The 14,172-nt window shown below is 44.1% G+C and overlaps 1 protein-coding gene across 13 annotated transcripts in view; it reads left to right on the top strand.

Moving 5' to 3' along the window:
• FHOD3 (formin homology 2 domain containing 3) overlaps window positions 1-14,172 on the top strand; it is a 456,486-nt gene that overhangs the window by 189,483 nt on the left and 252,831 nt on the right. For all 13 annotated transcript variants that reach the window (XM_032859586.1, XM_032859585.1, XM_032859591.1 and 10 more), the window contains exon 4: window positions 7,208-7,275. In XM_032859586.1, the coding sequence (XP_032715477.1) occupies window positions 7,208-7,275 (68 nt within the window). The remainder of the gene's footprint in view (window positions 1-7,207; window positions 7,276-14,172) is intronic.

Here is a 14,172-nt window from a genome sequence, read left to right as displayed (position 1 = left end):
GAGGCACTGCTCGCCGGTGGTGATTGCCCATTGTGTCCCATGTCCTAGGGAGTGGTTTCCTCACAAGCCCAGAAAGCTGGAGATCTGGGGTTCCTTCGTCCGTTTCACCCCACGTTCAGCTCTATCCCTCAGTCACTCCCCAGTCCACCCCTCCTCGCCATCCCCACTGTTCCTGTCGCAACTTACTTGGTTTTCTCCTTCTACCCAGTCCTGTTCCAGTTCCTCTGCCCTGGCTGGCCTTGCTGGCCGAGTCTCCTAGAACCCTGTGTCATTAGATTCCTTCCTGCTTGAAATCCCTCCCACACCCTCTGTCACTGCCCGAGAGAGACACGGAGTTGAAACTTCACAGTGTGGCCTCGTGAGACCGTGAACGGGAGGACTCCGCGGTGCCCCCAGGCTCATGCTGTCACCGCCACAACCTTCTTGCCCAAGTGCTAGCCACGCCGAAGTGAACCTGCTGCTTCCCGGGGCAGCACCCAGGCGGCACCCCTGCTCTTCTCTCATCCTCGGGTTCCCCTCTGCACCGCGCTGCTCTCTGTGGCTGATTTTTACTTACCCTCGAAGTTTGTTCGGTGTTGACGTCTTCTGGATCTCTGCTCCCCAGCTCCAAGTGCCCAGGTGTTACCTGCCCTTCCTTGGCATTTCCTCCGTGTTTCCATCCCTTTATCACGTAGCTTGGGCGTGATTTGGGGGCATGTCTGTCCCCCATCCCTCAACTCCAGATGTCTGAGTGGGTCTTCCTCCACATCTGCTTCAGAGAGAATCAGGGATTTGTATAAGGATTATGCGACATAAATATTTAAACCGATTGTACTCCTAGGGACTTTGGGTTTAAATAAGGTGATCTCACAGGACTCCTGGCCTCTCCATCATTTGCATGTAGTCTCTCCGTCCTCAGGCTGAATGGACTGCTCCTGATGAATGGGGGGCAGGGGGAGCCCTCATGAATCCCTACTCCCCACCATCCCGGAGGTACTTCTCAGAGCCGACCTCCAGCACACGAGCCTTTGCTTTTGTATGTGTGTGATTTGTCTCTGAATTAACATGGTGACATGGGCGTCGTGCTTAGGATGTGGGCGAGTTTCAGTGGCCCATTTTCTTTGGATTGTACAAACAGAACATAACAGCCAGTTTCCATTTCTGCGAGCCGATTTTGGTCCCTCTACCCCACTTCTTTGGACCCACAATTCCAGAGCTAGGGCCACGAACTCAGTAACTCTCTGGTTTTAGTTTCTTTACCTGCAAACTGAAGAGGAGGGGTTAGATCAGGCTTCTTCCCCGTGGTCCATGGAATGTTCCTGGGGGCGCACACTTAGTCCCTGTACCCTCTGATGTTAACATTTGTGATGACCTGTATATAACTTCGAAATTGTGACTCCAAAGCACTTAAACACTGCTGGGAAGACAGGATTTCTAAAATCGGACCAAGCCATGCTTTCACTGAAAAATTTTCTCCAGTGCCACTTCGGTGGTTTTCTTTAAAATATCAACACGTCATAATGAGACAGCAGTTGCAGGTTGAAGTGGGGTGTACTTTCGGGTCGTCAGTGTGTCGGCAGCTTACTCGAATTCATGGGAAGAATGGCCAGAGTGGAATTCCTTTGACTCGGTGCTGACAGGAACTAGGGGCCGCCGCCTTCCTGGCTGGGGAGCGGAGCATAACCTAAGCCTGGCCAGCGATTTCTGTCCCATTGCAGAATTGTTCTTCACCAGCTCTCTGACGGGTGAGTCTGAGGAGGAAACGTCTTGAAGCTAATGCCTGGCAGAGGAGAGGGCCTGTCCCTCTGCTCCATCTGAAAAATCATGGTGGTCACATTCTCTGTAGCTGGTGCCAAATGAGTTTTAGATGCAGGTGCACACGTTTTGTCTGTGACTAAATCTTCTCAGTGTGGTGTCTTTTGTGGCAGCTCGAGGAACGTTCTTGCTGCATTTGCGCTGAGATGGGTCTCCCAGGTCCTGGTCCGAGTGTTTGCCCGGAGAGCTTGGCTAATGGGTTTGGCCCTGGGTGAGAGAAGGGTGTGCTGAAATTATTAGCATTAAAGTCGGTGAACTTTATGGGTCTGAAGCATGATGTTCTCGATGTACCTTTCACTCCCCCACTTCCTTGGCACACTCACAGATGCCTTGCGATCCTCCCCGCCACGCTCTTTCACTAAATGTACATTGGTTCTCATGTTCTCACCGATTCCTTCTGAAGTTCAGGTCTGCTTTCCCCACACTAGGTTTTCTTCCCTGCGTCCTTAGCAGAAAACACAGGACCTCTGTGGCTGTCCTTTTAGTGCTCATGTGGGCGGGCCATGTGAGTTTCCTTTCCAATGAAGGAATAGGAATGGTCCCTAATGGCCTTAAATTAATTTGCCCTCTGTTCATCATTATAAACTGGTTTAAAGTGTAATACCTTAATCGTATTTCTTAAAAGAACATGTTTCATTTTAAAAGGCAAGAACCATGGAGAGAAAAGACGGGGGCAGTTATAAAGACTTTAACAAATGATGTTCTGGTCCTTCCTCCTTTCCCCACCAAATGTAGGCTCCTGATGGCCTTTTCCTCAAAGACTAGTGCTGTACATCTGACTGTGCCCTGGGTAGATTCAGTTTGGGAGGAGGTGGGAAGACATATAAATACTTTCATTTATTGGCCAACCATGGGCTGTGCTTGACCTCAATAGGAATTAATTGGCCCCCATAGCTCCCCCAGCGGCTGGAACTGGCACTGCATCTTCACTGGGACCTTCTGCCCTCTGAGCTCTCAACAGCTACTGTCCCACCCTTGAGGCGGTGCTGGAGGGAGGCGCATTCCTCTTTGCACACCTCCCACCTGGCCATCTCCAGGCTTGGGGAGAATGGCAAATCTCCTGGATCCCAGCCGGAGCCCAGCCCAGCCCTTTACCCATAGGATTCAGCTTTGAGTTGAGATGCTGTGGGTTTTTGTTTTGTTTTGTTTTGTTTTTGGGGGGGGGGTTTGTTTTGTTTTGTTTTGCCAGGAAGGGACGCACATTTCCCTGCTTAGTCACGTAGCCACCTTACTCCACGGTGCTGACTCAGGACTCTTACACAGAGTCTGGCACAGTGGGAGCCTTCGTCTTCTGTACCGTCTCTCGAGTAGAGGCTGTGTGTTCCTTGGCACGTTAAGGTTAAAAATATGGTGAATGGATGTCAATTAAAAGATAGAGGTTGTCAGACTGGATAAAAACAAGTTGCAACTCTAACTATCAGAAACTATGCAAATACTAACCAAAAGTGATCATATTAATATTAAAAATATAGACTTTAAACAAGAAATATTGCCAGAGATGAAGAAAGACATTATATAATGATAAAAGGTTAATTCACTTAGAAGCCATAGCAATCCTAAATGTGAGTACCCATAACAAGAGAAAGGCAAAGTGTTCCTAAAGCAAATACTCATACAGATGCAAGAAAAAAATGGAAAAATCCACTGTCAGGGTTGGTAATCTCAACACTTTCTCAGTGATGTACAGAAGCTCATGAAAATATAGAACACCTGAACAACACTACCACTCAGTTTGGCCTAGTGGATATTTCTAGAATAGTCTGTTCTTTTCAAGTGTATGTGAGATGTTCACCATGATAAACCATATTCTGGGCCATAAAATAAACACTAGTAAATTTAAAATAACTGATGTCCTATAAAGATTATGTTCTCATCATAAAGATATGAAACTAGAAATTGGTAACAGATATGTGATAAATTCCCAAATAATTGGAAGTTAAACAGTATACTTCTAAATAAACCATAGGTCCAAAAAACAAACAAACAAACAAAAAAAACACCACAGGACTTACTCTCTTTTGACTGGAAAGAAATGCTCAGCATTCACTCCATTTCAAATTGAATGAAAGTGAAAACACAAAATAGCAAACTGTGCAGAATGCAGCCAAAGCAGCAGTTAGGGAGATATTTATAGCCTTACCTACTTAGAAAAGAAGAAAGGTTTCAGATCAATTGTTATTGAATTTCCACCTTAAGAAAGTAGGAAAAAAGAGCAAACTAGGCCAAAAGCAAGCAGAAAGAAGAAAATGATTAAGCCAGAAAAGAAAAAAGAAGAACAATGAAATCAAAAGCTGCTTCTTTGAAAAGATCAATAAAATGGATATACCTCTAGCCAGACTAAGTGGAGAAAAGAGACAGACTGATTACCAATAATAGGGATAGGAGAGGAGATTGCTGTAGTCAATAAAAGGGTAATAGGGAATATTACGACAACTTTATGCCCATGCACTTAACAAATTAGATGATTTGGAAAAATTCCTTAAAAGATGCAAACTATCAAAGCTCATTCAAGAAGAAATAATCAGAATAGCCCAATAGTAATTGAAGAAACTGAATTCATAGTTTAAAACCTCCCAATACAGAGAACTCCTCCCTGCCTCCCACTGCCCCAGGTGGCTCCACTGGAGAATTCTGCGAAACACTTAAGGAATGTGTAATATCAAGTCTACATAGACTTGTTCTGAAAGTAGAAGAGGAAGGAATACTCCCAACTCATGAGAGTCAATATTGCTTCAACATCAAAGCTGTTAGAAGGAAACAAAACTACAGATCATGAATATTCCTCATGAATATACATGTAAAAAATCCTCAACAAAATATTGTCATTCTCAACTAAACTTTTTAAAAAACCTGATTTTGAGTATAATACTTTTTTAAAAACCTGATTTTGAGTATAAAAACCTTAACAATCTGAACATAATTAACCATAATTTTCATTCACCCGAATTGGAAGCCAGGACACATCATCAGTAACTAACTCTGTGATGTTGTAAATTCACTTAAGACCTATTTCTGCTTGTCATCTAGTGGGACATGCACAAGAGAAGTCTACTGCAAGTCTTATTACCTTATAAAGAGGTACTTGGAATTGACATTCTTCAGATGTTCTTACTGGATAGGATAAATCTGCTCCTCTTTTGGGGAGTTTATATATCCCCATGCTTGCATCTGATCTATTCTTATGTATTAGAAATGGTTCTGGCAACAATAAAAATTTCTGTCCTCAGAATTTGTCAAGTCAGAGAGGTTTAGCGGCAGAAACTGTGGATTGATCACCCTGGGGACCAGACCTAGGGGTGATGCCATCCACTCCACTTATTTATTACTTATGTATGCTGAGACTGTGCACACACTTTAGAGGTCAGCTTGAAAGTTATCTGGGCCTCATGTCTTAGGGTCTGTGATAAACAAATGTTTGTTTTAGGGATGGCTGATTTCTCTGGAGTTTTCTCGGGTCTTGTTTTTAGGAAGGTGATGCATTCTGTCTTAATCAAAACTCTTCATAGTCCGTAAGTGATCATGGACTGCATATTGTTTAGAAGCTCTTGGGATCAGACACCACCCATCCCCTAGACCCCCAAACTGACACAATCTAGCCTCTATCCCTTACTGGGGGTTTTCCTAGGTTTTGCGTCTGGAGGAACCTGACCTGCCCAGTGCCTGGATGAGACCAGAGAGTCTGCAACATAGTGATGAGGGGGCTGTGGCTGCATGACCGAGGGCTTGACAGGTCCTGCAGAGGATTTTGGATTTCATTCTCAGTGCAGGGGCAGCCATTGACGGGTTTAAATGGGACCAGTGATGTCATCAGGTAGTCCTTTTCTCCCAACCCTTCTGGCCTTGGGTGGAGAGTGGATGGGAAGAGTGAAGATGTCTGTCGGGAGGCCTTCGGAGGCAGCTACTGCCGTGCAGATCTGAGCCCCACCTACCCTACAGCCTTTTAAATCAAGGGTGGGAACCTGTTCCCTTCCAAAGTTACTGTGCAAGCGGGCATATTCTTCTCATGGCCGGACTTCTGCCAACTCTCACAGACCTATGTGTCCTTCCACTCAAGTCTGTGACGTAAGCAGGCAGTGTGGTTCTGCGCATTTCCCGCCATATGCTGAAATTGAAGCCCAGAGAGGCTGGCCTCCAGCATGATACTGCTTTTGACTGCTTTATTCTTTAACATTTTAAATAATTTGGCATCATCCTGTACCATATCAGTGTTTAACACAAAAACTGTCTTCCTTTAAATCTGCTGTTGCATGTTCTTATTTTATAAACAGGGGATCTGAGTCTTAGAAAAATAAACTACTTTGTTCAAGGTCATGTAGCAAGTAGGGAGTGGCCCCAGCTTTGAGATGTAGGCTTTCTGACTGCTTAGTCCTTGTGTTTATTAACTCTACTCTTGACTACCGGCTGCCTAGAGCAGTTCCTGGCAGGTGCTCAGGAAATACATGTTGGATGATTTTTTTATTGGGTGAGTCTGGTACCTGCTGTTGGGAACCTAACCTGACCCCTGAGTCACCTAGATCAGGGCCAAGTTTGAGTTGTGTGAAGCTGAGCAGAGTCCATGCTCCCAGGCATTCTACATACACTGGAATAACTGGTTTCTCACTTCCTCCTGACCTCAGCACTTTGGAGCTCTACTCCATTGGCTAACTAGTAATTTTGGCAAGTTCCTTTGTCTCCATGCCACATTGTGACCTCCGGAGGATAAATCCTAGGTCAAGGTCACCTCCTTATTCCTTAGGCCTGGCCTAACTGGTACATGTTAAATGTGACTAACAGAACACTGGGGGTTGTAGGAGTTGGCCTGGGTCTTGAGCCAGAGAAGACCGATACAGGACTCCTCCATCTGCCTTGCTCAGGCCAGACCCATCCTTAAACATGAGTGAAAGCCCAGGTAGACCCAGAGCTAAGGCTATTTACAGAGCCATCCCCAAGGAATCCAGTCCTGAAAGCCACTACGCTGTCCTTAGATGTCTTAAGGTGACGGTTGGATCCTGGGGAAAAGGAGGTGCCTCAAAGCTGAGCCCAGCTGCAGAAAGCATGGTGGGTCAGGGGCTGTGAGGCAAGGAAGGAGGGAGTTGGAGGGATGCATTCCATCTTGGCTGGGTTAATTTTCTGGATATAGTTGGCCTTTAAGTGCAATGGTCGACAAGCATCTGGAATGGAAGTCTGGAGAAAGGGAGGGTGGGGGCTGAGGGTGCACGTGGGGCCTTGTCCTCCACAACTCTCTCGCCCCCTCTTCCGGCCACCTGCAGCAGCCTGGGCTGTTCTCTGCACGGTTGGACGTGAGGGCGCTATCTTCCATGGCTTCCGTCTACTCACCTCCCCAGTGGAAAGTCTGTTCATTGTTCACATCCTGTGCTTTTACCGTTCATTGAGTCAGTTTAATTAATTCTCTCTGTTATGTTTTTTATTCCAGAGAAACTGTACAACTCCAGTGGGCGAGATTTAAGAAGGGCCCTTTTCTCCCTGAAGCAGATATTTCAGGTAAAAAAGAAGAAAAGCATGCTCTTAGGTCCTGTTTGTGCATTGCTTATGGAATTAGATACAGACCTGTTTCTACCTCTTACTGATTACAGAAAGAAAAGTTTCCTTGGATTAAAATGTCAGTGAGGTCAAAATCTCACGGTGAGAGTATCTTTACCATATCAAATACTTCAAACATTAGGAAGTAATGACAACTTGATCAAATCATGTTTTTCCATATTGACCTCCGACTTCTACAAAGAAAAACCTACTACGGATATAATTGAGGTCTTGTTTTCTCCCTCATTCCAAGCATCGTTTTCCTGCCCCAGGTCCCCCTCTCTGCTGATGGTTATGTGCATGCATGTTTCTGGGCTGGTGGTGAAGATTCTCTAACAGTGTCTGTGTTCTTTTCTGCTAACTTCACATATGACATGCTGCATGTGTCGTACTCCAGCTTGTTTACTAAGGTGGGCCAGGCGTAGGCATGATGGGCTGGTGTGGCTCTGGGTGTTCTCGGGTATGAATACAGCGCAAGTAGCCCCGTGCGTTCTTCTGTTGGCAGGCAGTTTGCTTTATCCGCAGTGTTGGCTGTGTTACAAACCATGCTGCTCAGGACATGTCCCTTGTGCACATGTGTATGTCCTGCTTTCCGGGTCCGTTTTTTCCTTTGCTCCTAAGCCTCCCCTCTTTCCCTGCCCTGAGGAAGTCAGGAACCTAGGACGGGAGTGCAGACAAGCTCCAAGCTGCTCACTTATGAGAGACTGCAGAGGAGAGAGAGAGAGCGAGCGAGCCAGGGGAGGAGAAAGAGGCTGCTGCTCCGGCAGAGTCAGGATGGCACTTGCAAGAGCTGGTGTCTCTATGGGCTCGTTGCTCCTTCTGTGATAGTTTTGGACCCTAGGGAATATAGGGTCTACTTCCCTTCAGCTCCTGTCTTAGCCACATTCTTAAAAATTTTTCATCGTCAGTGATAGTTGTGTCAGAGAAGCAGTGCCCTTGTGGATGTCTTCCTGAGAAGGGATTGGCAAAAAGACGGGTCAACCACCCATCCCATCTGCACATTTTCATGCTGCTGGTCCTTAAACTTGTTCAGCCACGCCCGCACCTTCTTCCTGAGCAGAGTCCCTTCTCAGGGTCGGCATTTCTGGACATGAGTCCTCTCAGCTCTCCTGACAGTTACGGTTGGGAACCTACCATGTCATCGCCCCCTCATGCTGCACATCTCCGAGATACTTGGGGTTGGGGTCTGCCTTCAGGCTGTTAGTTCTGGAAAAATTGCAAACAGCTATCCTGGGGTACTGCCAGCTTTTGGTTCTCTATCTCAGTCTGTTCTTCAATTTCCTACCAGAGACGTTTGAGGAAATCATTCTCCTGGTGTTTCCATGCAGCATTCTGGATTATATCTGGAATTCTCAGTATAACCTAGAAGCCCTGTGGATGTGGTCTTTGCTGCCCACTTCTTTCCCATTGTCTGCATCCTAAATTCTACTTGCTGTTGCCTTCTGGGGGCAAGCCATACTCTTTCTGCACCTTTGCCCCTGGACCCATTGGTTCTATGCCAGAATGTGTTGCCACCCCACATCCATTCTCTGTGTCTCTCAGTTTATCTCCTGCTGTCCCCTCCTGCTAGGATCCCTCTCCCTAAGTGACTCCTCTCGGTCCCTTCAAATACCTCTGACGTTCCCTATAGTATAGAACTTAAGGTACTACAGGGCATCCATCTGAGTCTAGCTATATACAAGCTCCCTGGATTTCATCACTGGGTCTTTGGGGTGAATGGACTAGGTGAATTGGATAGTCTTCTAGAAGATGCCTATGTCTTCAGTCTTCAGCAATTTCCATCTGTATATCTCTCTGTTCCTTAGCTGAACAAAATAAAACTTGTTTGCCCTCGATTACATCCTTCTTTTTAACTCAGATCCCCAGCTACACTTGGGCTGGACTCATTGTGCCTTCAGAGGGCCATGCTCCTGCCACTCCTCACCCGGACCCAGAGTTCCTCAACTTGCCTGCTGTTGCTGTTGCGCTTTGACTTCTTTCATCCCTGTGTTCACCTCACTGAGTGTCCAGCTGGTGGCTGAACTGAACAGAGAAGAGTTCGTTATTCCCAGAGGCTTTAAAACACTGTGATCTGTGTATGTTGAGTAAATCTGCTCTAAGAACAAAAAGAAACCACACACACAATCAGCTGTTCATAATAATCTTGTTGCTGCTGATGTTGTATTGCTTTTCTGAGACTGGTGTGTGTGTTCTAACTTTATCATTCTTAGAGGTCTTCAGGGTTAGGATTCTTGGTGTGTGGGAGAAAGAAGATAGAATGGTAGAAGAAGGGTGCCTGGGTGGCTCAGTAGGTTAAGCATTTGCCTTTAGCTCGGATCATGATCCCAGGGTCCTGGGATCAAGCCCTGCATTGGGATCCCTGCTTAGTGGGGATCCTGCTTCTCTCTCTGCTGCTGCTCCTCCTGCTTCTGCTCTCTCTGTGTCTCTTATTAACAAATAAGTAAAAAAAAAATCTTAAAAAAAAAAAAGAAAGGTAGAAGTGGTTAAGTTAAAAACTCTATATTCCTGAATTTATTTATTTACTTTTTAAGAGATTTTGTTTATTTGAAACAGAATGAGTGAAACCATATGGTATATGTCTTTCCCTGACTGACCTTATTTCACTTAGAATAGTATCCTCTAGGTTCATCCATGTTGCCACAAATGGCAAGATCTCATTCTTTCTTATGACTAATATTCCACTGTGTGTGTGTGTGTGTGTGTGTGTGTGTACACACAGTGCATCTTTTTTACTCATTCATTAGTGGAAGGACAAATGGGTTGCTTCCATATCTTGGCTATTGTAAATAATGCTTCAGTAAACATAGGAGTGTATATATCTTTTTGAATTAGTGTTTTCATTTTCTTTTAGTACATACCCCATAGTGGAATTACTGGATCATATGGTAATTCTCTTTTTAATTTATTTGAGGAACCTTTATTTTCTCCACATCCTCACCAGCCCTTGTTATTTCTTACATTTTTTAGTTTAGCCAGTCGGACATGCAAGGTGTTAACTCATTATAATTTTAATTTGCATTTCCCTGATGATGAGTGATGTTGAGCATCTTGTCATGCGTCTGTTGATCTCTTGGCCATCTGGATGTCTCCTTTGGAAAAATGTCTTTTTAGGTCCTCTGCTCTGAATTGGATTATTTGTTTTTTTGTGTGTGTTGAGTTGTATAAGTTCTTTATATATTTTGGATGTTAACCCCTCATCGGATATGTCATTTGCAAATATCTCCTCCAGTTAGTAGGTTGCCTTTTTGCTTTGTTGATGGTTTCCTTCACCGTGAAAAACTTCTTATGTTGATGTAGGTGCAGTAGTTTAATTTTGCGTCTGTTTCCCTTGCCTTAGGAGATGTCTAGAGAAATGTTTCTAGGGCTGGTGTCAAAAAAATTATTGCCTATGTTTTCTTCTAAGAGTTTTACAGTTGCACCAAAAACAGTAAATTCTCTATGTGAAATTTAGGATAATCAAACAGTAGTTGAGGGAGGAAGTATTGTTTGTAATAATCTTATAACTTATAAGTAAGGGGGAATAGTAGAATTAAAGTATCACGATTTTGCAACCCTCAGTGAATGGATCAAGGCATTGAGCATAAGGCCTGCTTACATGGTGGAAATGAGATACAATCGTCTGTGGCTCCTCATGGGAATTCACATTATCACTGATGATGTGGTTAAGCCAACAAAATCAACCCTAGATCTCATCATGTCTCCATATGCAGCAACCGGTTTATAAATGATCTAAGAAGCTCATGTTAATCTACACCACATTGGTGCAGTCAACAAAATCCAGACTGTAAAAATAAAATTTATTAAAAAAAAAAAATCCAGACTGTAAGCTACAGAGGACAAATAACCTAGTTTCTTTAACATAATAAATTTCAAGGGGAAAAAAAGTTGAATTAAAAGACCTTTAAATCCACATGTGTGTCTTATGTGGATCGTGGTACAAAATGTAAAAAAACAAAACAAAGACACAAACACACAAAAACACAAAACGGTATTTATGAAACAGAATTTGGGTCACGGATTTGACATTGAATAATAAAGTATTAGTCTTTTTTATTGTGAGTACATAATTTTAAAATGAGTTTCTGCATCTTGGAGATGCATTTTGGAGTATTTATGGACTAAATGATGTGATGTCTGGAATCCTCTTCAAATTAACATGGCAGCAGACAGACAAATTAGTATGGGGTGATGGAAGAAACAGGATTGGTATGAATTGATTGATTGGCACCTAGAGTTCACTAAATTGTTCTGTCTTCTTTTGTATATGGTTAAAGTGTTCCATGGTGAGAAAACTTAAAAATAAAACAAAAGAAACATGTTTGGGGTCTTTGTTGCATTTTCCTTCACCGAGTTTGTTCCATAGTGTTAACTCTGAATTCTCAGGGATGTTGTTTCTACCATTGATTCATCAAACAGATATTTCTGAGCAGCCAGCATTATGTAGGCAAGAAAGAAGGTGCTTGCTACCCGCAGTGTATAATCTGTTTGGAAGACCACACACGTGAGCACAGAACAGCTCAAACCACGGCAGGCATCATTGGGCGTTGAATGGATTATGCAGACGGCAAGCTCTCTGGAGCCTGGATCGCCTTCTCCCACGCCCACAGTCTGCATTTCCGTCATCTCCTGTTTTCTACATGCAGGGGTTCTTTCTGGACCTTAAAGTATAAGCGTGTAAAATACAAAGTCCCTGGTCTTTTGCATTGAGTTGAATGTTCCTTGACTAACAGACATTAAAAAAAAAAAAATCACAGGTTAAAGTATGGCTAGTGTAGAAAATTCTGAAATGCAGGGATCATCTCTTATCAGTTGGTGTTAACCTTTTGACTTCATGCTAATCAGAAACCAATGTTTTAAAAATCATTTATTAATGCCTAAGTATTTCAGAATACATGTTCAAAATCTCAGGCATTGACAATTTGGAGGACATTCTCCATAATTTATTATCCATGAATGTCTATTACTTATTGCCTTATCTACATATGTACATAAATTGTAGTTAAGGTTCTGAATTTTTAGAAACACTGTCTCCCCTGTTCGTGTTTGTTCCAAGGACCTTTGCCAGGCAGCCAACTCTGCTGTATTAATATTAGTGATTAGCTTGAGCGATTTCTTGAGAGCTTGTTCTCACTTTTTCACCATGAAGTCATGTGTGAATCTAGTTTTAGTTAAAGTAATAAACATTTGTTACATGCTTGGAAAAACTTTCTGACTAGACATGAGCTCATCTAAATGTTCACTTTTCACATATGCTGGTGGAAAAGGATATGGATGGAGGGAGAATTATTTTTATTTCCTTTATACATATGAGTGTAAAGTAACTTTCCAAAAACTCATGATATTGTCCCATTTTCTCTTGCTTCCAAAACCATGATTATCTTGAAGTCTGAGTTAACACAGCTGCCTTTCATTACCTTCAGGGCACAAGCTTTGCTCCCCACCTCCCCCCCCCCAGTGCCCTCTGAACGTTGAGAGTATTTTCTGGGTTCAAAGGGGGCCTTCGCCTGTCCTGCCCACATTTAGGTCAAGTCCTCCATCCATATAATTGGAAAATGCCATAAAATCAGAATGAGGGGCTGATTTCACAGAGGGACAGGAGAATTATGCCCGTTTCTCTAAATTGTTTTTTTCTTTTTTGGAGATAAACCATGTTTGCTGACCATTCCTATAATAAAAACCCTTCATTATTCCATTAAGCTTTCTACTATTTACATCACTGAGGTTTTTTTTTTTTAATTTTAATTTTTGCTCTGTTGTTATAATTGAAGATGAATGTTCCAGTCTTAGGCTAGCTGCATTTGAGACCAGGCACCGTCCAATTGAGGAAATCTCCTGAAATAGTAGTGGGAAAAACCCCTCTCCGAGAGCTCTCTAGGACTTGGTACTAGTCCTAGAGAGGACTAGTGATGGGGCTAGTGATGGGGCTGGCTGGATGGACATAGGTGATCTCGGCCAAAGTTTTGAGTCTTTACCTATAAAGAGAAGGTAGGCTTATGTCAGTGGTCCTTGAACTGGCTGCCCTAGTTTCCTGGGGAATTTAGTAACAGAGCTGGGGTCCCAGCCCTAAAAACTCTGATGAAATCCATCTGCGCAGGGTCCTGCTTTTCCTCCTTTTTAAAGTTCCCCAGATAATCCTAGGGGGAAGGAGTCAGGGGTGAGGACCATCTGAACACCCCCGAGTCACCGGGAGGGTGCAGTAAGCACACATTGCTGAGCCTCACCGTAGAGATTTCTAGATAGGCAGTTGGGGTATTTGCATTTCTAACAAGTACCCAGGTGATGCTCATGCCACCTTCAAGTCTGGGCACTACTCTTTGAGAACCACAACTTAGATGGTCCCTGAGATTCCTTCCACAGCCCGCCTTCTGGGAACTGAGTCTGCTGGCCTGTCAGAGTGGCCCCTGTGTGGGGTCACATGGCTGCCCCCGACGCACAGCTGGTCATGCACTCTGCTTCCCAGCTTGTTCTGGGAGCATTCTGGGAGGTCGAGGCATCCGCTTCCTCCCTTAGATACCATTTTCAAGACCCTTGTATCCGCCGACCTTAAGGACTGCCTTTTGGAACATGCGAGTGGCTTTGAATCCCCCCCTTGATGGTCTGTGCTTCGATCGGACATTTCCTGTTGCTGGAACCCAGCGAGCTTCATGTGGCCCGTCCCTGGGGACCTGTCGGGGAGCTGAGCCTGGTGATCATTGAAGAATGAAACACAGAGCACTATAAATATTCCTGACAGGGGATTCATTTGCTGGGTCTTTATTAGATTGTCCAGAAGGCAATCATTGGTCTTTGGCAACCAACAATGTGGAGACTGGTTGTAAAATCCCTCTGGCAATAGCTCTAGATACCTCATTTGAATAG

This window comes from Lontra canadensis, unplaced genomic scaffold, assembly GCF_010015895.1.
Source record: "Lontra canadensis isolate GAN:19392208 unplaced genomic scaffold, GSC_riverotter_1.0 scaffold17, whole genome shotgun sequence".
NCBI lineage: Eukaryota > Metazoa > Chordata > Mammalia > Carnivora > Mustelidae > Lontra > Lontra canadensis.
The sequence above is the reverse complement of the archived record's forward strand: the minus strand, read 5'-3'. Positions and strand labels throughout refer to the sequence as shown.